We start from the raw sequence: 27,200 nt of genomic DNA, 5'->3' as shown, positions 1-27,200 counted from the left end.
GGCTGTCAAGCTGGCAACTTTTACTGGTGCTATGCTTTAAAACAAAAACCAGAACCTCGTGGATATACAGATTTTCAATCTGCTCTAGGAAGAGAAGAGATTCCGAGACAAGGACCAGGAGACACGGATTCCATAGGCGCACAGCACACAGGCATCCATAGTACAGTTTAGTCATTTTGCTTTTAATACAGTAGGAACTGAACCAAAACTGTGGAAGCAAACTCCCTGCTGCTCTGGGGGAATCAGGATCCAAATTTGAACTTTGCAGGTCAGGCCTTTCCTTGATTCCCAAAGAAATCCCACGCAAAGAAAGAAACTAAGGCAAGGAAGAGATCATAGAGCTCCCAGCACATCTTGAGGGGACCGTTTTCTCCAGCTCTTCCTCCTTCTTTCTTACCTCCTTGCTTCCAGCAGATAGATCCCACCTGGATGTGACCCCCAGTGGCTTTGCTCTCCTTTTTGCATGTCCTGACCCATTCATTTGGCTCTCCTGGGTTACAGCCCAGTTCCACACTATTGCGCCTCAAGCCAAGTTTCCCCTTGAGAAGATGGTGCAGATCAAAAGAAGGAGAAAAAGTGAAGGGGAACAGAAATGAGCCTCACAGAAAAGAGGCCAAAGCTGGGAAGTTCTTCCCCTACCAGCAGTGATGCCCAGATTGAGGAATTCAGGGCCCAGAGCCAGAGGGCTTTACTGGGAATCCTCCTTCTTGACATCTGCAGAACAAAAGAATAAGCATCAGAGGGGTAGCTGAGTTAGTCTGTATCCACAAAAACAACAAGGAGTCCAGTGGCACCTTAAAGACTAACAGATTTATTTGGGCATAAGCTTTTGTGGGTAAAAAATCCACTTCTTCAGATGCATGCCACCGGATTCCTCATTGTTTTTAAAATAATCAGAACATCCACGATGCTGGATGAATTTAAAGGACTCAGGGAATGAGATACTCTGTCTTTACTAATATCCATGTGGTCAGTTCCAGTCCTAGGCTAAATTGGGATGGTGTTGGACTGCATGGTTAAAGTGGATTGGAAATGGGGGACAGTCTTTCATCTCTAGGTGGCATGTTTAGATTCAGCCTATTAACCAGGTCTCAGGAGCTTGGATACAGATCCCATAACCTCTCCATCACTGGTTGAAATTCAGTCCTACATCAGAGAGGACTGAATGCCTAGAGTTGTGCAGGAATGAGATGTGGAGCTTTGTACCACTAGGGTACACATCACATGGGGAAACCGAGCAGCAGGAGTTGCAGTGATGTGTCCAGTGTCACACAACAGGTCAGTGGCAGAGCAAGGAATAGTACACATCTGTTCTACTTACGGGCCCCTGCTCTAACCATTCAATATGCTGCCCCTACGAGGGTGTATCCATGCCACACCTACCTGAGCTGCAGGGGGCGTTGTATTCTGTAATCGCATTGTCACCTGTATGAGGGAGGAGAATTTGCTGTGAAATGCAGAACTGCACAAGACTCAGAGCTTGCTCCCTTCAGGACAGCAATCTCTAGTGACTGCAGTTCCCTGTCACATTCTCTTCAGTGCCTACATGGCAGGACAAACTGTTATAAGCATAAGTCCCAATTCTGAACCTTAGCGTCCAAAATGTGGGTTGCTTTGCATAAATCTCTACTAAGCTATTACCAGCTTAGATCTGGATTACGCTGCTGCCACCAGCCAGATTTCCAGTGTCTGGCGCACTCTGGTCTCCCAAACCTTCCCTGGGGCACCCCAAGACTCAGATGCCCAGAGTCTTACAACAAAGGAAATACCCTCCTCCCCTTGTCTCCTCTTTACCTCCTCTCAGTCTTCCCCTCCTGGATGGCCTGGGACCACCCTATTTCAATTCCTTGAAATGCAAAACAGAGAGATCAAGTTTCTTCACCCTCAGTCAGAGTCCCTGCAAAGGTAAGTTTTGCAACTCTGACACAAAGAGATTTTCCCTTCCCCCTGTTTCCTTCCTCCCCACCAATTCCCTGGTGAGGTCTAACTAGGAAAAAATCCAACAGGTCTTAAAAGAAAGCTTTATATAAAAAGAAAAGAAAAGACATAAAATGATCTCTGTATCAAGGTGACAATACACAGGGCTATGGCTTAAAGAAACAGAATGAATAAACAGCCTTATCCAAAAGAAATACAATTTAAACATTCCAGCAACTACACACATGTAAATACAAAAACAATACAAAACCTATTGTCTTCTACCTTTGTAACTTACACTTGGAAACAGAAGATTAGAAGCTTGGAGAGAGACAGTCACTCTCAGAGCTGAGAGCAACAGAACACAAAGACACACACCCAGAAGTTCCCTCCCTTGAGATTTGAAAAATCTTGTTTCCTGATTGGTCCTCTGGTCAGGTGTTTGGTTACCCTTTGCAGGTGAATAGGCATTAACCCTTAGCTATCTGTTTATGACACAAGCATCTTCCCAACATCCCTTGGAAAAGAGAGTGACCAATGGCCACTGGGGTTACTACAATACTCATGAGAGGCATAAACTTAAATTCAGCCTCCAGATTGGTCAGGGTTTGTAGCGTTAAAGGTCCCTTTAAAAGTATAGCTGCGGTAAAGTCCCATTCCTATCTCATTAAACAAGAGCCTAATATTGCCAGGAGACTTGAGGAGCTGGAGGTGACAGAGTAGATTAACAAAAAAGCCCCATTTCTACCGAGACCTGAGTTAAGAGCCAGAGAAGGCCACAATTGCATCGAGTTTGGTTTTCTCCACATCACAAAACCAACATGGTGACAGCCTGCCTCTGCTCAAGAGAGGAACAAGGCATGATCAAGGCATTATGCAAGTCAGGTCTGGGAGGTTGTATGTGGCAGCCCCAGGACTGGAATAACAGGGGGTTCGCAAGGCAGGACGGAGAGGAAGGGGCAGAGCTCTGTGTGTGGGCAGAGGAGAGGTTGGTGACTTGTCTCTCTGACAGTGAGATCCTACCTGGCTGGTAATAATCATAGACCATCACTGTCGCTGGCTTCAGGTTCTGCACTTCGATCTCTTTTTTCACTGAGATGTTGAAGCTGATTGGCGACTTGTCCAGCTAAGGAAGAACAGTGAAAGGAATGAGGAAGATTATGATCATGCTCACCCCAATCCCAACTGTATCTCCCCCACCCCCCAGTAATTCCTCTGTCTCCACAGTGTCAGGTCTCCCATTCACTCTCTCCTGCTCACCCTTAGCCCCAGCTGTACCCACCACCCTGTGCACCCTGGTTGTCTCACGTGCACCCGCCTCCTCCGTGTTGAACGGATAGAGCCCTGTACTGCACTCACCTCCTCCAGGTAGATGGTGAGTTTGCTGGGCTCGACCTCCGTCTTCTTCACCAGGGGTATCTTCTCCAGCTGCCAGGGAGCAGGAGAGATGAGCACAGTTTAGCATCAGCTCATTGGACTTACTGTGAACTCATACATGCCAGGGTCAGTGAAGGGTCCATGGTGTTACATTCATGTAAAACTGTGGTGAGTGACATCACAGCCAGGCCCAATGAGTCTCAGGGCCCCGGCCTATGGAGGGTGTCACACTTCCTCCCATGACTGCATTTCACAAATCCCTTTGCTCCATTAGATAAACAAATTCTGCCTCATGGATGTGGGAGGGGGCAGCAAGTTTTCCAGCACACGAGAGTGCTGCAAAACTTGCTGCCCCCTCCCCATCCATGAGGCGGAATGTGGCCTTCCTGATTACAACAGCACTGGGTTTGTAGGGAGAACATAGGATACAAGGTGGGGTCCTCTGTCACGTTTAGAACATACATCCATAAACAAATGCAGGCCAGTTCGATCTCTTCAGCAGGAACACTGAACAGAGCTTCCTGGTTTCCTTCTAGTATAGTATGACATGTCCCATAGTGACTTCCTTGGACTCAGTGTTGCCTTAGGATATATCCCTAGACATCGTGACAGACCGCATGGCAATGCTGTTTTGAGATATACTGGGATGTGTCGTGGTGCAACTCCTTTGGATTCAATGTTGCCTCGTGATGTAACTGAGAACATGGCCAATCTTTGCATTTAGTGGAGTCTCAATATACAGTATGTACCATGGGTGGAGATCTCTCCATAAACTGTCCTGAAGCGCTGGTGGTTTCTGACTGAGTCATGCACGGTACATAGGGTCCCTGTAGGATCGGGGAAGGACAGCTGGGGTGGGGATATCTCACCTTCTTCAAGGACTTCTTCTCGGGGATGAACCCTGAGAGCATCGTCACCTCTATCAGGGCCATGTTGCTACTCTCCCGATCTCCAATGTAGCTGAAGGAAGATGGGAGAGAAGGTGCAATGAGAGGGATGGTCAGTGTAACAGTCCTTGGAGTGGGTGATGAAGAAAAGTTGAGTCCCCTCCAGCCAATGGAAGAGAGAGCGAGAAACCCCTCCTTCGTACTCTCCACCCTGCCTTGTCAGTATGTCCATCTTGAAGTAACACCGGTCAGTCAGGGTTCATGTTTCACTCTTCCCTGTCTCAATCTCCATTTCCCAGGGATGGGGTCACTGAGCAAGAAGTGATAAAAGATCTTAGGCTCCATAGCTGGTCATAGGCCTGGTCCCCAGCCTCTCACCTCCTGTCATTTAGTCTCAGGAGGGAGAACGGGTGAAGCTGTTTGAGGTCAGAGCAGCTATGGTCTCAGGAGCATGGAAAGTATGGACCAGGATACTCCCCATCCAGAAGATTGAACACGGGTGGAACTGGACTCTCTGCTCCCTCCATGTGTTCCCTCTCTTCCACAATGCTCTCGTGGTTCTCACACAGAGCAGAGGGGTTGCATGAGGACTGTCCTGAACAGCCATGTCCTGCCTATAGACTCTGCAGCAGCAGGGGCTCCTGCTCCTAGAGGCCCATTATGGGTGTGATGCTCACTGCTTATGGCTCCATAAGCTGCTTCGTGCTGATTGAGATCTCTGGGAGGTTACTTGAGACCCTGAGCATGATGCAAGTTGACCCCTTCTCCTGACTAAAAGAAAATCTGCAGCTGCTGTCTCCTAGTCCCCTCCTCCCTCCCTTCCTCCCGGTTCTGGACATATTATAAGGGCTGGCACAATATGGAAGAAGCACAGGAAGAGAATGTCAGACAGTGCATCTCAGTCCCCACTGCCACAGAGCTCCATTGGGCAGCTTTTCATGGGGCCGCCAATGTTGCCCCAGCCCTGTTGCAGAAAAGGGAGCCGGGGAGACACAACACAGAAGCAACACAGGCAGGGATCCCATACCTGACTTGCACGTGGAGGTCAAAGTATTTGCTGGCAGCATGGTTGCACTCCTCAGGTACTGTCTTCACATTCAGGACAAAGGTCGCTTTGCTCTCTGGGGGCGGGACGTTATAGCGCAGTGTCGTCTGGGGGAAGAATTTGTCTATGTAGTTAGTGCCCTGGGGTCTTGCTATGTAAACAGACCCATCTACACCACAGGCTTCTCACCAGTTTGTCACCAGCTGGTACCTGACTGACCCCACACAAGGGTTTGTGTCCAAATACAACAGGGTTAACCTATGGAGCCAAACGCATCCCTGGCATAAGGCCTCCGCTTTAATGGTTACACCAGGGATACTCTGTGGTGAAGCTGCTCATAGCCTGGCTTTGCACAGCTGTCAGGTGGTAGCTGGGTTCTAAGGATAAAGGCAGGACTAACTGTGTTAGTGTATCAGGCCTTGTTGGATATTAGAGACAAGGTGGGTGAGGTAATATCTTTTATTGGACCAAGTCCTGTCGGTGAGAGGCAAGATTTCGAGGTATACAGCTCTTCTTCAGGTCTGGGAAATGTACTCAGGCCTGGTCTACACGCGGAAACTAGGTCGGTATCATTAGGTTGCTCAGGGGTGTGAAAAAATCCACAACCCTGAGTGATGCAGGTAAACTGATCTAAGCCCCAGTGTAGACAGTGCTAAATCGATGGAAGAATTCTCCTGTTGACATAGGTACTGCATCTCAGGGAGAAGCAGTACCTACTACGCTGACAAGAGAACCTTTCCTGTCCGCATAGTTAGCGTCTTCACTGACACGCCAACAGCAGCGCAGCGGTAGTGTTTTAAGTGTAGACAAGCCCTCAGAGTATCAGCTAAACACAACGTTGAACAGATCGTTTAAAATAAGTACTTAACACATATTTCAAGGGACCATTCAAGGTGAAAAGGCCAGTTAACACCTCTCCGGTCATAGGAGAAAAGGGAAAAATAGCTGGAAGGAAGCGGGCGATTAGAGGTTATAGATTGTTGTAATAAGGCATAAATCTAGTATTTTGATTCCATGTTTGTTTTTTAGCATCTAGCAAAGCCAAGTTATGAGGTTAAGCTCCCAGGCTCATTTCAGAAAGTGCAGATTTCCTTTGAGGACAAGGACTGAGAGGTCAGATATGAAGTGATTGCTTTGTGAGAAGTGTTCTCCCACAGATGTTAGGGTCTTTTGTCTTTTATCATTTTCCTTGTGAGTTCATTCAAGAGCGTAGTGATTGTCTGGTCTCACCCACATAGTTGTTAATGGGGCGTTTAGTGCACTGGATGAGGTACACCACATGTTGTGATAGCCATATGTAGGACCCAGGAGTCCTGAAAGGTGTGTTGTGGGGGTGCTACACAACTAAAGATATTATCTCACCCAGCTTGTCTCTCAGTGTGCCATGGTTAGACAGCCCTCCTCCGTTCCCCATCTCTATATGAGATGACATCCCCAAGGGACATGCATCATGGGGAAGGTAGCCACAATCCTCACCCCATCAACACTGTTACAAGGATTATTGGGACTTGATGCAGGAACCACGAGTGAAATTATATGGCCTGTGTTCTGCATAGAATCTAGGAACAAAGAACTGCTCATATTCTCCCAGAACATACCAGGGCACAGCACAGTAGTTGTGGATGGGCCAGCAGGGCTGACATGCCCCTGCAGGGAAATGCTGTTGAGTGAAGGCACTCAAGCCACGTTTGTTGTAACTACTTCTAGTGACCATGCCAAAGCCCTCTGAGACTCAACCTTTAGTATAGACAGGGTCAAAGGCAGACCCAGACAAAGACTAAAGACCAACAGATACAGAGTTGGGCCAAATTCTGCTCCCCTGGGAGTCAGGGCAAAACTCCTAGTGATTCCAATGGGCCGTCACTCACCTGCACGTACACACAGCCATTCCCAACTGCCTGCACTACGTACTCCCCTGGGACTTGATGGAGAGATGCCTGCTGCAGCACCAGCTGATTCTTCTTATCCACGTGGAACTCCTGCTGGGAGCCCTCCTTGGATTTCACCGTCACCGTTACCCCTTCTGCTTCGTGATACGTCAGGGCTGCGAATCTGGCCAAGGCCTGAAGGGCAACCACCGTGTCCTGGGAAAAGAGAGACAGGCACCTCACTGTATGTGTCACGTCTCTGCAATCAAGAGTCAACACTTTGGAGTGATGGGGTCTGTGCATTGTGGGGCACTCGCACCAGCATGCATACTCCAGCCCTGATTCCAGTGCCAAGATCCCAACTCTCAGCTCTCAAACAAACAAGATCAACATCATCCAGGCCACAAGCTGCCAGATTCCCATCCTCAGCCCTCATTACAGCATGATCCTCAGCACAGGTCACCAGCATGAGGATTGACACTCCAACCCTCAAGCACTGCAGGTTACTTGTATCCCCCGCTTTAGGGTTTCATTGCCTGGCTAGGCTCATGGCCCCTGATTCCCCAAGCATGAAGGGTCTCTCTCTCCTTCCATTTCTGAGGGAGCCAGGTGGTACCTGAGTGGAGGCAAAGCCCCCATAAGGGTTCTGTTGTTTGATGAGCCAGCGCACAGTCTTGGAGGTAGCTGCGATTTCTGCAGCTGACACCTCTGACTTGGAAATGTTAGCTAGGAGGATGTAGGCCACTGTCTCAATTAATGAAGAATCTTCCTCCACCTCTTCAGAGAAGTCCTCATCATTTTCCTGGGGCAGGATCTCTCCTGATGTGGGAGGAAAACAGTGGAGGAGAACATATGTCTGACAGAACAACAGCTTACTATGTTCTGGAGCTCCTGGGGGCTAAGGGTCCACTTCATACCTGTTTGGGGCACTTCCTATTGCAGTGACTGTAACTCCTCCTGAACCTCTTTATTACATTGCGTGCTACTGGGCCTGGTTTCACTTCTCCCTTGAAAGCACCAATCCCTTCATTTCTAGGGACATGCAGGTAGCTGCTGTGGCCCCCAAATCCAGATGATAGTGGCCTTGCAATGGAGCGTTGTTTGTATTTAAAGTGCAGTTCTCCTCTGAACAGTGACTATGTGAAAATGGCCTCTTCTCACTCAGGAGCTTTGCTCCATGACTTCAGTGGTAACAATAACATGTTTTTCAATCCCATCTGCCCTGCAGAGCCAGCACGACTCAGACAGAGAGAGCAGGATTCCAGTCCTTCCTGTGCATCCATGGAATTATTCAGTAAGGTCCCATCAGGGACACGAGAACAAACCCACAGAAGACTAGGGAGCTGCCCTGGCATCAGTGAGATCACTGGATCTTCGTAGAAAATGATGATGTGAGAAAAGGAAAGGGCTCAACTTTACTCTCAGAGCCATGAGAGTGTTTGCAGGGCTGGCAGGTGGAAACAAAAACTTTCCAATGAAACCCATGTAATGCTTAATCACTGAGAGACAGACATGGGAACCTACAATGCGAACAGTAGAGTCATTATTCAGAGCAGGCCATGCACTTTAAAGAAGAGATACAAAACAAGAAAAAAGCTTTTACAGTGACTTGTTTAGGTGAAGGCTGTGCAGACCTCTCTACGACAGGCTAGAAAACAGCGCTAGAAAGGGCAGAAGCTGGTAGCTCTCTGGGCCACATTGTGGTCTCAGGGTACGTCTGCACCACAGTTAAACACGTGCAGCTTGCCTGGGTCAGCTGACTCAAGCTCAAAGAGCTCAGAGTGTGGAGCTGTAAAACTGTGGTGTAAATGTTTGGGCTTAGGCTGGAGCCCAGGCCCTGGGACCCTCTCACCTTGTGGGGTCCCAGATCTCAGGCTGGCTGTTTTATAGGAAAGCCCAGTAGCCTAAGTCCCTCTTACCAGCTCTCCCCTCACTTCTAAGGAACGCTTCAAGAACTTCATGTGGGTAAGGTAAGAACATATGGAATCTGGTAACACCTATATCTGGATATCGTTAACTGGAAGGTCTTTAGGGTCAGTAACTGTAGTCGCACCTCGGACAAGACATAGAATTTGATTTTAAACTAACAGAACCCACTAGAGATTTTAATCAGCCTGTAGGTCCATATAGCAACACATCCCCAACATGATTTCCATGTGGCCTTTGTTCACACAGAAAGGACAAAATCCTAAAGAGCTGACTCTGCAGAGAACCCTGGCCACCATTAAAGCTGACAGAAGTTGGGGGCCCTCTCTACCTTCCAATTGCCACCTTCTAATCCTGACGTTTTCATTCAGACAAACCTCCCACTGGCTTCACTGAGAATTTGATGGTGCAAAGACTAAGCAAAAACCAAGTAAAGACAATAGGGTTTGGCCCACTGACTCTAGGTTCTGCAATTTGCTTAATTATATTTATATGGGATATTTACCATGGCAACCAATAATGTTCTGGCAGGAAAGATTTGTGATTAGCTACTTCCAAGGTGACACAAGTGGAACATTTTTTCCAAGAAGCAGCAGAGGGTTTTCTGGAGTCAATACAACTCCATCTGACCCACAGTTTATCTCTGAGGTCTTTCAATAAGAGGCTCTGGCTTCAACTACTTGGCTGCCAATTGTAATTATATTCATTAAGTGAACAGAAACCACCAGTGAGTGAAACCAAAGGAGGAAGAGAAAAAAAGTTCTCTTTTAGGACAGCAATGGATACAGCCCTCAAATGTAGTCTAAGGTCTCTCAGAATTACTCAGGGAGTATTAAAATGCTTGGATAGACTAGGCAGAATGCACAGCCAGAGAGCTATGATTTTCTCCTCTCACATCTGTTTGACTCTGGTGTAACTCCATTGTTCTTGGTGGAGATACTCCCAATTTAGTTCAGTGCAAATGAAGCTGAATGAACCCATCGCTCATTAATTATATGGTGTATATTTACAGTGTGCCACATCCTGTTCAGTTCTTACTGGGTGGGATTCTCAGAAGCACCTAATCAGGAACACAGAAGTCTAACAAATTCTCCAGCTCTTAGTTCATACTCAGGCAGATCTCCTACTGACTTCACTTCAGTGGGCAGGGGGGTGCCCGACTAATAGCAAAACAAACTGAATAAGGACCTCGGGATTTGGCCCATGGATATCCCAGGAAGTTGGCAGTGCTCAGAACTTGTCAGGATCAGGTGTCAGCAACAGCCAGAGTAATTTCCTTTGGGAACAAGTAGCTACTAAAAGAAGCCACCATACCAAGTTGGTCAGCCAGTTGGTCTAGCGGCTCCAGGAGCTGTTGCCTTGTCTCCATGTCCTTGGCCAGTGTGAAGACATAAGCCATCAAGGCCTGGGCGTAGGTGCTGTTCACATCGTGTGATGCATTCTTGAGGCAAAGTAAAGCATCATCCACCATGGTGCCCTTAGAAATTAACATGAAGATGGTTAGGACTCGTATAGCTTCCAGGAACTGTTCTCAATCCCCCATTCATTCTAATACATCCAAGGAATATGTCCTGGAAGGATCTCCCCCCATGGCCCCAAGTAGAGCTTGGAAACAACTGAAGTAGAGTATGTCTCTGTTGGAGTTGGAGGTGTAATTTCCTATTTGGGTAGATATACTCTTACCAGCTCTGAGTGAGCACATCAAAAATAGCAGTGTAGCCACAAAGGCATAAGTGGTGTTCAAGTCTGTATCTTGGGTTTCAGACAGGATCACATGTGAAGCATATGCAGAGTGCTGCCCATGTCACCATGGCAACACTTCTATTTTTAGCACACTAGCTTGATCAGAGCCAGCCAGGTATGTCTGCTTGAGCTGGGAATCACACCCCCAGCTCCATATAGACTAGACATACCCAGAGACACAGCAGACAATGAATCATCCTGGATTTTCCATGAGAAGCATTGTAACCTGGGACAGGACTCTGGCCGTGTGTGGTCACTTCTGTACAACATTCATGTCAGGTGGATGTACCCAGTAATGCTCCTGGAAAAATGTTTTCAAATCTGCATGTCTAAGATGAGGCTCCTAAATAGAAATTACCTGATTTTCGGAGGCATTGAGCACTCCCTGTTCCCTTTGAAGTCAATGGGAGTGGTGGGAGTAGTGCAGCATGGAAAACTGAGCCTTTTTTTATTAAGGACCCTAACGTTCAGCACCCAGGTTTGGAAGCTCTGCTGCTTGGTTCTTTAATATTGAGTTCCAGGGCCAGATTTTCAAGTCAGCATTAACTGAGTTTCTGGTTTTGTATCTGCAGCTTTGCAGGCACACTTGAAGCTAGTTGGGTATCTAAGCACCTGATAGCACCCATGAAACCAGTAGCTAGATGTTTAAATGATAGCCGAACATGTGCCCCCACATAACTGTATGTACAAAACAATACCTCTGATTATTTACACCACAATTTACAGGTGCAAGAATGAAGGGCAGTGCTGACAATCTCGCCCACGGCCTATTAATTCCAGTTTCCTAATAGCAAAACAAACTGAATGAGTATGTTAGGATACTAACAGTTCCCATATTTAATTAAGGTATTTCCCTAGGAAGCGTGGATCAGATATTGCATCTTGCATTGGGTAGGTGGATACTATTTGTATGTTATGTTATTTCCCAAGGAAGTTTGACTTTCACACACAGAACCTGGTTTCCAATGAGGACCCTGCTGTTTATTAAGGATTTCTTATGACTCAAGCAAAGGACTGTGAGATAAGGCCACTGGGTTCATTTCTGACTCTGCCACTGACTTGTTGTACAATCTTGGGCAAGTCACATGCTTTCTCTCTGTGCCAGTGTCCCATCTATAAAAAGCAGATTGTATTGGCTGCCTCAGTGGGGGATTCTGAGGCTTGATTCATAGGCGGAACATGGTTTGGGTTGTACAATGTGTTATCACTATAACCCTATATTTCAGTCAAGTGACCCAGGCAAAAGAAGATCAAATTATCTTGGTCCTCCAGTCCCATGGTGACAGTCAGCAGCTTTGGGGGGAAATAAGAACCTGGGACTTTGAATTTCACACAACACCCACCAAGCAGGGGACTGGCAGATTCTTCCTCAAAGAGATGCTCTTCACTTCTGAATCACCAGCCCTTTGCTTTCTCCATGACATACAAAGCAGAAATGAAGTGGCAGTAGATTTCCCTGACTTGGGTCCACCATTCTCTGTACCCTACGGCTCTGGAAGCAGGATGGGTGGAGGGTTCCCCCAACCCCTGTGAACATTCAGAAGCTACTCACATTCTTCTCCAGGTGGAGCTCCAGCAGCGCGGCAGTGATGTAAGCTGTCAGCGAGATCTCATCGTCCACGCCACCCTGTGGGGTGCACAGAGAAGCAGGAGAAAGAGGTGAAATGAGAGCAGAGGAGGCATGCATTACTTCCTTACCATGTGGAAACTGCTTCCAGACATCTCTCAGAGAGAGACATCCCTTTGTCAGATTGATGCTGACACAGAGGGAGCAGTGAGAAGCAACCTGCACTGTGGCCAAATTTTCATGCTTTGCAAATTGGGTTAGAGAAATCTTTAGGCAGAGAGGTTAATGTGAGGAGGTGCAGAGACCCTGTATCAATACCAGGTCCTGATCTCCCCAAATCATGAGCCTTTGGATTTTCTTGGTCTATGGGATCCCAGAAAGGATTTGGCTCCAAAGATTCACACAATGCTCCATCCATTGCAGCTTGGAGATTTGCTAGGCTCATAAACAATACAGCTGAGCCTTAAACCTTCTTTCTCCATCTACCTGAGCCTCTTCAACTCTCTCTCCTGGGAAGCAGATCTGAAAGAATTTCCTCCTCTATATGTGCCTGGGGCTGTCTATGCCACCTAGGATGAGTAAAGAAGAAGCCAGAGCTCTGTTGAGGGGCTTGAAGAAGTTGGCCTGACTTCCTTACCACTGACAGTCCAGGGCAGGCTGTAACCATAACTCCTGGTAGAGCCTGGCTGATCAGGACTATTTGGCCTTATCACAGGACATCTCCTAAGTCAAAATTCTAGTGAAAAATCTCCATCCAGTTTTTATTTGTTCCATTTGGTCAACTAAGTTTCAGAATCGAGCCATGGATGTTTCTTGGACTACTGGTCCTCCGGAAGAAACCAGAAGATACCAACAGAGACCAATGGAAGTTTTCTAATAGCACCTATATGTATTTCTACTGGGGGTGAGCCTTCTGCTGGCCTCATGATACAGAAGTGGCCAGTACTTGAGCCAAAGATGTCCTCGTAGCTTGAAGCCCTATTCATGTGAGTGAGAGGATGAAGAGGTGACTATCAGGGGAGGCAAAAACAGATACTTTAGCTTCAGTCACCTGTCCTTCTTCATTGACCTCCAGCTCAGAGATGTCATCTCAGGTGAATTTGGCCTGGGTGACTCAAGGACCCCTTGGTGCCAACCGGCAGAGGGCATAAGGGGTGCATAAGTGTTACAGGGATCTCCTGGGTCTGATATCTACCCCATAGTTCAACAATGGTAATATGTAAGGTTCCTACTGAAAGCCAGCAAACCAGTGGTCATCATTCTCACAGTGAACAGCATGACTTGTTTCACTGTGCAGATAAGGGAGTGCATGCTCTTCCGAAAGTTAGTAACCCACTGGTTGACATAATCATTACAAAATGTATGTATGGATAATACTTAAGGAGTTATGTGTATGTACATTGAAAATTATATTTTTTAAGTCTGTGACTTAGGGCTGGTCACCAGAAAGTAATAGACAGGTTCCTGTTAGGCAGGAGGTAAAGGATGCTTATCTCTCTCTGTCAAAATATATGTATAGAATGTATTGTCCGTTTCACAGTTGAGGCAAATCTACAGACTGAGCCAAATGCTAATCAATAGATTATGCAATCAACAAGAAAGGAACATACAGGAAGAAACAACCAGTTTGGGGTGGTGGGGAGCATCCTGTTCATCAGTAAAGGCAATGAATTCTTTGAGGATAACAGGGGGTGCAGAGGTACACCTGGCATCTTTCACCTAGGAGGCAAACTGGCAACATGACTTGTCTCATGAATGAAAGATCCCAGCCGAGCCTGGCTGAAAAATGCTGGAAGGACTTTGGGGTTGAGCATTGTTCTGCAAGAGTTGTTAGTCAAGCCTAGATTCTCAAATGGGTGTTATGATTTTATTTTAGATATAACTTTGTGTTTCCAGTACTCTTGCTTGCTGTCAATCCAGTCTCTTCTCTTCATTAAATAAACTTTCCCTCGTTTTCACTGTAAACATATCTAAGTGCTGTGTGTTAAGTGGAGCGGAGATCTGAGGTGGAACTGGTAAGCTGGGGCATACTGCTTCTTTGGAAGCAATGTATCTGTGAATTCTGTGAATTCTGTGTGCCCAGTGGACCAGGGGCTGGACACTCCAGGGGGATGCTCGGTGGGCTGCTGTGTGCCTAACGCTAACCTGTAGAGTGACAGTGAACCATGCGAAGTCTAAAGGGGAATTCTTGTGTTGCTAGTGGAGTTCGGAGCTGACCCATGGCAGGAACAGACAGGGCTTCCTCATGCTAAGGGAAGGTAGTAGAGAGATGCTTCACGACTCTGTATACTCCAGGAAGCGTCACAGCAATCTATGCCTTACAGGAGTTTCTGCTTCCTCTTGGGGACGTATGGAGAAAGGAGATTGGAGATTTAGATCTCTTTGTGGCTGGGTGCAGCCACCCTACCTGAACTACCAGACAGCAGACAGAGAACTTCTCACTCAGGTCTCTCCAAGGGTAAAGGAACAAGGCAGGGCTGAGCCTGCAGGGCCAATCTGGCATTCAGAGGAGAGCCAGGGAATGTGACAGTTACAGCTCCACAGTACTCAGAGAGAGAGAGTGGAGCTCCCCATCTCATTGACAGAAAGCTGGCTTGGAGCCTGAGCTGGGCCTTTTCTCTTTGACAGACTCAAGGCACTCTAGCTGATTAGAAAAAACTTTCATATCTTTTGTTACACGCTGCCACACAGTAAAGGCTAGATTCTCCGATCAGTGAGACTGGCACAAATCTGCAGCAACTCACTCCACTAACATCAATGCAGGGCTCCACACTCACCTGGGAGTAACAGAGAGTAAAACCCAGGTTTACGCTCAGGAAATACAGCCTCAGGGAGGTAAATCTCACTTTGCACAAGGCTTATTTGCTGCTTCCCTCCACCAATCTGCAGTCAGTTGTTTTACTACAAGTGCAGTTCTATTCTGAAAAGTGACTATATAAAAATGGCCCTTTCTTCGACCGGCTTCCTGTGTGTCCTCAGTCAGAACTGCTGGCTTTGATGCCTTCTTCCGCTAGCCCTGCAGGGCTAGCATAGCCCAGAGAGAGAGAGCTGGGCTCTATTCCTGCCTATGTGTCATCAGCAGAATGGTTTTCTGAGTCTCTATCATTTACAGCCATGCAAACTTAATGAAAAGGGGCTGCACAGGTATCAATGAGAATGTAACGTGCTCTGCAGAACCTTTATGGCAGGTGATAATGTGAGAGAAGAAAAGAGGCCAGACTGACTCTTTGAGCCCAGAGTGGGCTTTCTGGGGCATTAGTTAGAAAAAAGTATCTGTATTTTGTAAACAGAGCCCATTTGATGTGGATTCTCCCAGAGACAATGAACATGGCATCCCAGGGTGCTGTTCTGATAGTCACTTTTCAGATTCAGAGGCAATCCCTTGAGGCGATCCAGAGGAGATCAAATCAGTAAGAGAGAGGACACTGATGTTATAACACACTCTTTTCAATTACAGTTCATTCTAGCTAGCAGTGTGGTGGGAGAGTGCTTTTCTGTGGCGAGTGGGAGCAGAGAGTTGTTCTGTGGGAGCTGCCAGGCACCCAGCTCTCCTCCCCACTACTAGGGTTTCTCCCACTCCTTCACTGTCCATACCTTCAGGGCATTGTTGAAGAGCTTCCCCACACTCTGGAAGCAGCCGTTGGGTAGCTGGTTCTGTCCCAGCCAGCGGATAGCATCCTGTATGTGCTGCTCATCAATGTACAGGTAGGAGCTGGCCTGGCCAAAGGACCGGGCCACAAAAGCCGTCAGCCTGCAAACAGAGAGCAGAGTAGAAAGGGTCGTTGTATCTATTGGCCTCAGAAGCAGGAAAGCTCATACCATTTGTACTCCTGGCCATAGGAGTGGCTGGATAGCCCCAGTTCTGATCACTCACCAGGTGTTGCCTTCGGCATCATGCTTCCCAAAGGCACTGTAGGAGCCGTTGTCGTGTTTGTAGAGCAGCTGGTGCTGGTAACCTGGGGAGACAGTAGGAATGTGATGGTCTCTCAATCCTGAGGACTTGCAGCTCCCCCTGAATTATAGCCAGGAGGTGAATTCCATGGGATTGCCCCACACATACAGAGAGCATCTCGTTCTCTATCAGATCCTGGCAGCTTGAACAGGTGCCTGAGCCTTAGCACATCCACTGGAGAAGCAAATGCTTTTTCAAAATGCATTTAAATCTGATTTACCCCAAAGGGCTGGTAGGTACCATGCACTGCTGGGATAACCCTCGCGTGTGGGAGACCCTGGTGCAGTGATCTAAGCCCTGGTTTGAGCTCTAGCTGTGAGCAAAAAAATGTTGCCAGAACATGTGAATTTTCAGGAGAGCTGGTTTTATTCTAGTAGCTGTATCTCAGGAACCCCTTCGTCAAATGGCCCCAAATTTGGATCACTGACCTTACACCAAATCCCCTTGAGGTATACCAGTTTTCAAGGCAATCTGCATAACTGTATGCATTTTAGAGCACTTAGAACAGTCAAGCTTTAAGCAAAAAGCTGGTCTTAATTTTAACTATAGAGGAGTTATCATTCTGTATAAGTGCTGTTTGTTAAAAAGTATGGTCTTTCCTTCCATGAGGCTTATTCCTTGTGGCATCTTGCTTTGGAACAGATCCCCACAGTTTTCCCAATGCCCCTTAATCCTGCCTTGCAGCTCCATGCTATTCCAGTCCTGGGCTCCCCACACAGCTCTGCCAATGCCCCTCAGCCACGATGTAGAGCATCTTCCTTATACCAGAGGAGGAGAGAGAAGAGCACTGCTTACCGGTCTTCATGAATTCCAGTGCCTGGTTTCTGATCTCTGGGGTATCCTGTTTTGTCTTCTCCAAGTATTGGAGTATAAAGATGTTTGGAGCAAACAAGACCATGTTCTGTTCACCACAGCCAAAGGGCAAACGAAGTAGCTGGTGTAAGTTCTGTATGGCTGCACCCATGATATCCCCTGGAGGTTAAGGATGGAGAGAAAACACGTGAGATCAGCTCTATCATCCAGTGTTGTTCCTAATGCTTCTAAACCATGAAGGGAATTTGGATATGCCCTGACATCACATCACAGAACAAAGAGTTGATAATCGCTCTCTCTATGGACCTGGTGTGGCTCTTCCCTGACATACTAAGTTTAGCTCTGGACACCACAGCCTAGGTCCTCAGAGGTATTTGGTTCTCCCAACTTCCACTGATTTTGAAGCAAATTAGGGGCCTAAATACCTTTGAGGATCTGGGCCCACAGCACTAGTAATACACCAATACTCTGCAGGGAATTCAGTGAAAAGCAGGGGTGGATGTAGGCTCCTGATTCAGGGGATGCACTATACTAAACTGCTGTGGGGCACTGAACACCTGCAGCAGCACATGCCACCCTGGCACCCCAATCCTAATCCCAGCCTGGTGCAGAGGGGAGGCCTCTGGAGGGAGGAGGGCTGGAGCATGAGTCAGCTCTGCACTCTCCTCACAGCAGCAAGTCCTGTTCCATGGGGCTTTGCCCAGCTCTCTGCTCGGGGCGTCGTGACCTGGGAGTGAGCCAAGGTTCGTGGGACAGGAGCTACCACTGCTGGGTAAGTGTGGCTCTCAAAACCACACCACGCTCCAGGACCCCCACTCCAGACCAATCCAGGAGAAGTGTATGTTTGCCTGTTTTCCCACCCTGGTTTTCATGATTTCTGTGGGTGCAGTTGAACCCATGAACCCACACTAAAGCAGCCCCCGGAGAAAGAAATACCCTGATTACGGGGTTTGAGGGATTATGTATAAGGAGATACTAATAGAACTAACTCTGTTTCCTTTGGCTAAGCAATAACTCAGGGGAGTGGGGAGATGAAAACCCTCTACAGTTATCTGCAGAGTGGCAATGCCGAGGAGAGAGAGGATTTATTTGTGGCAGGGATTGCCAGAGATTGAAACTGGGATGAAATCTGAGCAAAGGGTGGAATTCTCACGCTCAGTTTCAAGAAATCTTTCCTAATGTTGAGATCTGTGGCATGGTCTCCCCAAAAGACTGCCTTTCCCAGTCTAACTCTTTGGGGTCCTTTTCGTTCTGGATAGTTCTTCCGGGAAGGCAGTGGCTCCAGAAAAGGATTCTGGTTTTTGATATAGCTTTCAGGAGCTATAAGCTTCAGCCATGTCTGATGCAGGCCTGGGGTTGGTGCAGCATTTGTGCCAGGTGCTGCATGATATCTTCCCCCTGAGGGCAAGGGAATAGGGAAAGGGTCTTCACCAATGACAGAGACAGTGGCTCGGGCTGATCCTTCCAGGACTCCTTCTGGCAGCTTCAAGGAAACTTCATCAGTAATTGGATCCTCTGAGAGAGATAAAACCCAAGAATTAACAATGTGGGAGATTGGGGAAAGTGGGAATCATGGGCCCAAGACAGCAGGAGAGGCACCACTCAGAGAGTGTGAAAAAGGAAGACCCCAAACAAGATAGTGAAGGTCCTGGCAACATGGCCTGTGCATACAAACAGCATGCACTTCTCACCCTGGGGAGCTGCTTCTCACAGCATGGAATCAGCGTGGAGTGTAACCGTGGCATGGGCATGGTACTCGTGCCTGAGAGAGCCTGTCTCTCGGAAGGGGACGGTGCTCGCGGTGCTTACTTTCTGAATAGTTGCCTCCACTATTTGGGGCCCAGAAATAACATAGAAGCCTCCATTACAGGCCAAAGCAATCAGGGCACTACTCCATCCATACCTTTAGCACACAGGAAGACATTGTGAGTCTTCTCTTCGAGGACACCACCCGGCTATGGAAGGAAAAGGAGTGTGAGTCTGAAAGGAGATGACAGAAAGGCAAACCGCTGTCCCAGTGCCAGCCTGTCTGTGCCTGAGGGGGGCTACTCACCCCCTGAAATCTCATTTCCCCTCCGTAACCCCACTGCCTGAGTGCCACTGTATCTGTGCCCAAGGAGAACTAATCTCGCCCCACCACCTGGCCCTGCTGTCCTGGTGCTGGTCTATACGTCCTTGAGGAGCTGATATCCCCTTGCAGCTCCACTTCCCTCTCTGACCCTGCTGTCCCAGGGCCGGACCCTCCTGTTGCCTTTCAAGTCTGACTGACCTTGACAAGCAGGGATCGTATCACCGTGTCGGTCCGTCCCCGTGGGGGCGTCACGGCAATCTCATTGCCGCACAGATCATGTGACTCCTGTGCTTCGGCGCTCACGGTGACATTCACCTTGCCTGGGGAGGCGACAGGAGAGCATGACTGAGGGTTCAGAGCCAAGACTGGCAAAGGGAAGAGGGCAAGAGAAACACATGGGCAGACAGATGGACATTCAAATTTCCCCCTGCCTCCACTGCCCTCTCAACTGTCTCACCCACTTTGGTGGCTGTCACGTTCCAGGAGAAGGTCTTGGCTTCATTGGCACAGAGGCAGCTGGTGTTTTGGCAGTCTGAGCAAGACTCCACCTGGAACTCTGGAGACTCTGCCAGGCTGGCGTGCACCTGAGCATGAGGGGAACAAACGCAGGGGCAGCTTATTACTACTGGGCACTCATAGGTGTAGGAAGTAGGGGTGCGGGGGGGCTGCAACACCCCAAGTTTTGCCCCTGGGATCCCAGCCTCCGGCCTCACACCCCTGCTGCCCAGGGTCCCGGCCACCAACCCCGCACCACTGCCACCCAGTTCCCAGCCATCAGCCCCTCACCCCTACTGCCCAGGGTCCCGGCCACCAACCCCGCACCCCTGCCACCCAGGTCCCAGCCACCAGCCCCTCACCCCTGCTGCCCAGGGTCCCGTCTGCTGGCCCCGCTACTGCCTGGTGGCTCACTTCCAGCCCTGGGTCCTGCTTAGCCACGGTCCCACTCAGCCGCCAGCCCCACGCCTGGGGGCTCGCTGCTGGCCCAGGGTCCCGCTCAGCCGTGGTGTCCTGGCCACTGGCCCTACATGTGGAATCCTGGCCGCCTTACCCCATCTCTGCTCCTGGCCCCAACTCTAGAGGGTGGTGAGAGTGCAGACAGGGATAAGAGGGGTGCAGCTCCATACCCTCACTCCAAAAAGTGTTCCAGCGCCACTGTGGGCACCTGGCAGCTATTCAAGGAAGAAGGAACCTCTGGTACTATGAGACATCAGTCTACATGGTGTGAACCAGATGTGCATGACCGGGGCACTTCAGAGTCTACTTACTCAGTCTCTGGACCAAGAGCTTTGAGTATGTCCTTGCTAGGGCATGTGGGGTGGGGTAGTGCGGAGAGAACTCACCTGGATACAGTCCTTCAGGTAGTTGAAGATGTTGGCATTCAGGGTGAAGGTCTCTTCCCGGACCACAGAGTATGGCAGTGTCACATCCACAAAGAAGGGTTGGAAGACCCTGAACTTGGCCGGCTGTGAGAGTCCAAAGCCACTATCTGCAACGCAGAACATGTTGGCTTGCCACTCTGTGATGGTGTCAGGAGCAGTGGCCTGAAGAGATGCCTTCCCCTCCTCACTGCAGAATAGATAGAGACAGTAGATCCTTCAGCACCACCACAAACCAGACTGGGGAAGCCAGTGCACTGGGGACTGGGGCATGGAGCCTCTCACCTCTAGGGCACTGGTTTCCATCCAGTGCCAGCTCTGGGGTATTGGCTGACTCAGGGAGATAGGGCAATTGTGTACAAAACCTTTCATCTCTAGGGCACCAGTTTCTTTAATGCAAATTATTTCATATAGCTCTCTTCATAACCCCCCAAATAAAAGACCAGGAGCAGAGACTGGGCGGGGGGGAGGAAATGAATTGTTTCCCCAATTTTGCAGACTCATAGAGGGGACTAAATGTTTCAGTCAAATTCTGGGTGCCTGTTGTGTACGTGTGACTATGATATATTGCTTGGGAAACATGAGAGGCCTGCTGGGTATAGACAGAAGATTCCACTCCCTACAGTGGGACCGCACAAATCACGAAGATAGGGATTTTCCAGCAAAGGCTCTTCTCAGCCCCTATGCTGGAGGAGTATTTGAATCCCATCATGAGGCACTGCGAAGTGAGGCGCAGCACCCACTGGAGATGGCACAGGGTTTCATGACCAGTGATTTTCTTCCTAGTTGGATCTGTGGGAGGGTCACTCACCCAACAGGGATCAGATCCCAGATCCAGGTCTCTGGAAAATGTGTCCGTGGTTTTGTCTTCTCTTCCTTCTCAGGGCTTGGCGCCACACCATCAGACACTTGAGGAACAGGCGAGGGAATGACTGTGGGGAGTAAAGAGGCAGGTCAGTAAAGATGTACGGGCTACTGTGTTTAGTGTTTCAGGGGGAGATTAGCTCCTCAGTCACAGACAGCCCAGCACTTGGGCATCAAGTTCTGACAGACGAGAGGGGTGTGTGAGGGCATCAGCCCCTCAGCTGACAGTCTGATACCAGGACACTGACTTCAGGGAGAGAAAGAAGGCATCAGTGGGAGATCAGCCCTCAGGAGCACATAGTCTGGCATGGAGCCAGCAGGCTGAGGATGGGTGTCGAGGGTGTAGCAAATAGGAATAGAGTATTCCTTTACAGAGTTTAGAGAGACAAGGTGGGTGAGGTGAAATCTTTCATTGGAGCAACTTCTGTTGGGGAGAGACCAGCTTACACAGAGCTCTTCTTCAGGTCTGGGAAAGGTACTCAGTGTCACAGCTACATACAGAGTTGAACAGAGAGGTTACCAGGAGTAGTCAGCACATATTCTAAGGGAACATTCAACATGAAGGGCCTGTTAACACCCCTCTAGTCATAGGACAAAAAAGGGGGGCTAGTGGGTTACAGATTGCTGTAATGAGCCAAAAATCCAGTGTCTTTAATAAGACCATGATTTTTATTGTCTAGCAAAGTTATGAATTTAAGCTCCCAGACTCATCTTCAGAAAGTGCTGTGCAGGTTTCCCTTGAGGACAAGGAGTGAGAGGTCAGATAGGGAGTGATCGCTTTGTGTTTTTGTCTTTTATCATTTTTGTGTGAGTTCATTCAAGACTCTAGTGATTGTCTGGTTTCATCCACATAGTTGTTGTTGGGGCATTTAGTGCACTGGAGGAGGTACACCATATGTTGTGATAGATATGTGTAGGACCTATGGATCTTGAAAGATGATGTGGGGAGTATTGATCATTGTTGCAGTGGAGTTATGTCTGTAGGTGTTGCATATGTTGTTCTGGCAGGGTCTGGTTTTGCTTTGAGTTGTTGTGTCCTGGTCTTTGGGGAGTTTGCTTCTGATGATGAGCTTGGAGAAGCTGGAGGGTTGTTTGAAGATCAGAAGAGAGGGTTCATGAAAGATTTCTTTCAGCATGGAGTCCCCACAGAGTATAGGTTGTAATTTGACAATAGCCCATATGGGTTCCAGTGTGAGATGGTAGGTGATAATTATGGTGTGTGCTTTGTAGTCAGAGGGGGGTTTAATTCTGTATTGAAGCAGGTTCTCCTGGGGTATTTGGTTGACCAATTCCATGATGCAATCTACTTCTCTAGTGGAGTGTTTTTGTTTGGTGAAGGTGATTTTGATTGTGCTAAGTTAAGGTGTATATCTTGAACTTTCTCCTCAGAGCATATTCTGTGGTATCTGAGTAGTGGCTGTAGATAACATATTTCTTGGTGTATTTGGGGTGGCTTCTGGATTTATGAAGGTAGATGTGGTGATCCATGGGTTTTTAATATATAGTTGTCTGTAGGGTTCCATTGTTGCAACTGATCGTGGTGTCCAAGAAGTTGCTGCTGGTATGGGAATATTTCAGAGGGAGTTTAATGGACAGATGGTGGTTGTTGAAGTTTTGGGGGGCATCTATGAGACAGTTTAAGTTGTCTGTCCAGAGGATGAAAATATCATCAATGTATCTCAGGTATATCATAGTGCATTTGTCAAAAATTCTTCTTCAAGGTCGTTTACAAGGAAGTTGGCATATTGGGGAGCCATTCTAGTACCCACAGGTGTTTGCAGGGTTTGGACAAAATGTTTGTTGTTGGATGTAAAATTGTTCTGGGTGAGGATGAAATGGATGAGATTGGAGATGTGTTTGGAGTGGATATCTGAGCAATGTCCACTGTCTGTAAATACCTGAGGTAGTCTGTTATGCTGTCATTGTGAGGAATGTTGGTGTGTGTAGGGAGGTGACATCCATGGTGGCAAGGATGGTGTTTTGAGGGATATTGTTAATGCTGCAGAGTTTCTGGAGGACGTTGGTTATGTCCTGAAGGAAGGTGGCCCTTTCACTGGTTTCAGGGTGGTTTCTATGAGTCCCGATATTCCATCAGTAAGAGTGCCGTGGCCACATACAATGGATCTGCCTCAGTTCCCTTGTCTGTGTACCTTTGGAAGCATGTAGAACATCCCTGCAGGAGGTTCGTGGGGAGATGAGTTTGTAGAGTTTCTCTTGGAGTTGTCTGGGGAAGGATTTGATGATACCCTTAAATTCATGGGTAAATTGTGGTGTGAGGTCTTCTTTGAGTTCGTAATAGTCGATAGTGTCAGAGAGTTCTTGGTTGGGCTTGTTAACATAATCAATAGGGCCCCACCAAATTCACAGACATGAAAAACGCAGTACAAACCATTAAATCTGGTCTCCCACAGTGAAATCTGGTATTTTGTGTGCTTTTACCCTATACTACACAGATTTCATGAGAGAGACCAGCAATTATCAAATTGGAGTTCCTGACCCAAAAAGGAATTGCAGGAAGGCTCAGAAGGTTATTTTAGAGGGACGGCGGTATTGCCACCCTTACTTCTGTACTACTGCTCGTGGGGCACCACCTTCAGAGCTGAGCGCCCAGCCTTCAGCCACTCCTCTCCAGCCATCCAGCTCTGAAGGCGGCACCCCATCAGTAGCAGCACAGAAATGAGGGTGGCAATACCAGACCATACCTCCCTTACTTCTGCGCTGTGCTAGTGACAGCTCTGCCTTCAGAGCTGGGATCTCGGCCAGCAGCTGCTGCTCTCCAGCTGCCCAGCTCTGAAGGCAGCATTGCCACTAGCAGCAGTGCAGAGGTAAAGGTAGCAGTACTGCAACCCCTTCCCACAATAACCTTGTGACCCCTCCCCCAACTCCTTTTTGGGTCTGGACCCCTAGAATTACACCACCATGAAATTTCAGATTTAAATATCTGAACCCATGGAATTTATTATTTTTAAAATCCTGTGACTGTGAAATTGACCAAAATGGACTGTGAATTTGATAGGGCCCTGATAACCAATATAGTTAAGGACTATGATGGCTTCCTCTTTGTCTGCCTGTTCAGCCACTATCTGGTGATTAGATTTCAGATACTGTATAGCTGTCCTCTTGATACTGTATAGCTGTCCTCTTGATGGTGGAGACATTGTGGTGGATGTGATGTTTGCTAAGTACTTCACAGTCACTTTTTTCCTGGAGCAATCAATGTCATGATCAAGAGTACGGTTTTGTCCACTCTGTGGTGTCCAGTCAGATGATTCTTTTTTTCTGATGGTTGACAGAAGGGACATGGTAATTGTGAGTGGTGTCATCATTATTATGAAGGAATTCTTTGAGGTGGAGTTGGCAGAAGAATTCTTCTAATTCTCCATGTTAGTATGGTATCAGGTTCTGTGATGGTGCAGAAGTTCAGTCCCTTAGGGAGAACAGATAATTCAGCTCTAGTTTAGGGCAGTCTTGATAAATTGATGATGTTCTGGTAGAGTTCACGTGGTGGGTACTGGTGCCATGGTTTCTCCCGGAGGTGGTGTTCTGTGTGCTGTGGAGTAGCTGGAATTGGTTCCACTTGTTTGTGTTGGATGGAGTTTGTTAGACTTCTGGTAGTGTTCACTGTGTTATATGATTCAGGAGCCACAAGAACCCACACAGACCAGCAATGTGTATATGTAGCTGGCCTTGCATGTTGTACATAGTTAACAAACATAGTTAGCTGGACCCCTCTTTTTCCTTCATATTATGTTTTTTGTGTATAGAACAAAAGATGCAACAGGAGAGAGGATGGCAGCAAGTTCAGAGAGGAGAAAGGGGAGTGTCAGGTGAGGATTAGCCTCCCTCAGTCAGACACATTCTGGCAGGGAGTCAGCAGAAGATTATTCAGTTCTCACCATTCTCACTGTCCTGGATTCTGTTAGCATACAAGATTCTTCTCTCGAAGGTTGGCCGTTCACAGGAAATGGGCTTCTTCACTTTGGTGTTGGTTAAAATTTTCATTCTCAATTTCTGTAGAAAATGGAGAGAATGAAAAAATAGGAGGGAAGGGGAAACAATGAAAGAAAAACCATCACAACATATTCTAATTAGTGAGACAGTGGCAGTCAAAGTGTGGCAAAATTATGTATGTTCATATAGAATCCAGATTTCACACCGTCAGGCCCAGGAAAATGTGTGACAAAATGCAGACAAATTTGTGATAAATATTGGAGCTGATTCTTCTCTCTCATGGGAGTAAATCAAGTTCAGCTCTACCTAAATCAATGGAATTACCCAGGTTTTACCCTGATAACAATGAGCTCAGAATCAGCTTCACTAAATCTATTAAAAAACAATTCATGAACAAAACCAACTTTACTATGTTATAAATCTGTTCAAAAGTTGGACCATGCAGTATCAGAACACCAGGCCAGACCCTAGCATTCTTATGCAGTTTATTACTCAGTCCTAACTCATGGAAGGCTCCCATGCAAGTTACTGGCAGCTTATCTGAATAGGGTCTTAATTAAGCATGTGGCCCATTGGTTGGAATAAAGACTCCAGGGTTTGACCCCAGGAGGGGATGAAATGTTGGGCTGAATGCACACCTTTCAAGAGGGATAAATTTCAATCTTTATGTGTAACAGTCGCTTTTATACGTGACAAAACTGGCTAGTCAGTGCACAACTCCTCTAGTTATGTAATAACCTTTTGAAAAGTGCCATAACCATTCATGTAAGGTGTAAGCATCTGTAGAGTATACATGTTCCTGACGAGTTAGAGTCTTGACATTTGGTACACAGTCATTTATTATGGGTCCCTGTATACAGAGAAAAATCCTTGATTTGAAAGGTCATTTCCCTACAGTTCCCCCAAAGATCATTATTCTTGGGTTGTTTGTTTTTTTCTTGCTATCGAGGATTCTGGGTAGCGTAGTCCAGAGGCATTTCCTGTATTATAAAGCTTAGACTGTCCTGTGAAGCCCTTGATATAAGTCAGTGTCATAAGCGGGATTCTGCTTTTGCTAAAGTCACCTGCAAAACTCATTTACTGCGATGGGCATTTTGCCTTTGTAAAAGACCATTCACACCTCACTGGAAAAATATAGCAAGATTTGGGAGGAGAACTGATTGCAACGAAACCATAATTCCCATAATTCTCTCCTCGTCTTCAGAACCTCACTTCTCCCAGCGGCGTAGGCTGCAGAAGTCATAGAATCATAGAAAATAGGACTGGAAGGGACCTCGAAAGGTCATCTAGTCCAACACCCTGTGCTGAGGCAGGACCAAGTAAACCTAGATCATCCCTGACAGGTGTTTGTCTAACCCATTCTTAAAAAAATCCGGTGATGGGAATACCACAATGCACAACCTCCCTCGGAAGCCTATTCCAGTGCTTAACTATCTTTACTTTAGGAAGTTTTTCTCCCTTGCTGCAGAAAGCCCATTACTTCTTTTCCTACCTTAACTGGGCATGGAGAATAACTGATCACCATTTTCTTTGTAACAGCCCTTAACATATTTGAAGACTGTGATCAGTTCCCCCCTCAGTCTTCTCATCCCTAGAAAAACATGCCCAAGTCTTTCAACCTTTTCTCACAGGTCAGGCTTTCTAAACCTTTTATCATTTTTGTTGCTCTCCTTTGGGCTCCCTCCAGTTTGTCCATATCTTTCCTAAAGTTTGGTGCCCAAAATCCAACACAGTACTCCAGCTGAGGCCTCACCAGTGCTGAGCAGAGCGGCACAACTGCCTCTTGTGTCTTACATATTGTGATAAATGAAGGGGCGCGGAAGCTCCCTTTTATGGACACTCA

General features: G+C 47.5%; 1 protein-coding gene across 1 annotated transcript in view; it reads right to left on the bottom strand.

The window, feature by feature from the left end:
• Positions 1–688: 688 nt before the first annotated feature.
• The window catches only part of LOC116823808 (alpha-2-macroglobulin-like protein 1), a 49,450-nt gene continuing 22,938 nt past the window's right edge, over positions 689–27,200 (bottom strand). The window contains 20 exon segments of the mRNA XM_032778664.2: positions 689–714; positions 1,384–1,425; positions 2,941–3,043; positions 3,277–3,345; positions 4,164–4,254; positions 5,209–5,333; positions 7,095–7,310; positions 7,711–7,913; positions 10,335–10,497; positions 12,316–12,390; positions 15,925–16,081; positions 16,205–16,286; positions 17,078–17,254; positions 18,527–18,610; positions 18,999–19,050; positions 19,365–19,486; positions 19,624–19,750; positions 20,507–20,732; positions 21,354–21,474; positions 25,303–25,417. Coding sequence (XP_032634555.1) covers positions 689–714; positions 1,384–1,425; positions 2,941–3,043; positions 3,277–3,345; positions 4,164–4,254; positions 5,209–5,333; positions 7,095–7,310; positions 7,711–7,913; positions 10,335–10,497; positions 12,316–12,390; positions 15,925–16,081; positions 16,205–16,286; positions 17,078–17,254; positions 18,527–18,610; positions 18,999–19,050; positions 19,365–19,486; positions 19,624–19,750; positions 20,507–20,732; positions 21,354–21,474; positions 25,303–25,417 — 2,376 coding nt within the window.

The sequence above is a fragment of the Chelonoidis abingdonii genome, chromosome 1, assembly GCF_003597395.2.
Source record: "Chelonoidis abingdonii isolate Lonesome George chromosome 1, CheloAbing_2.0, whole genome shotgun sequence".
Taxonomy (NCBI): Eukaryota; Metazoa; Chordata; order Testudines; family Testudinidae; genus Chelonoidis; species Chelonoidis abingdonii.
This window is presented reverse-complemented; position numbering and strand designations above follow the sequence as displayed.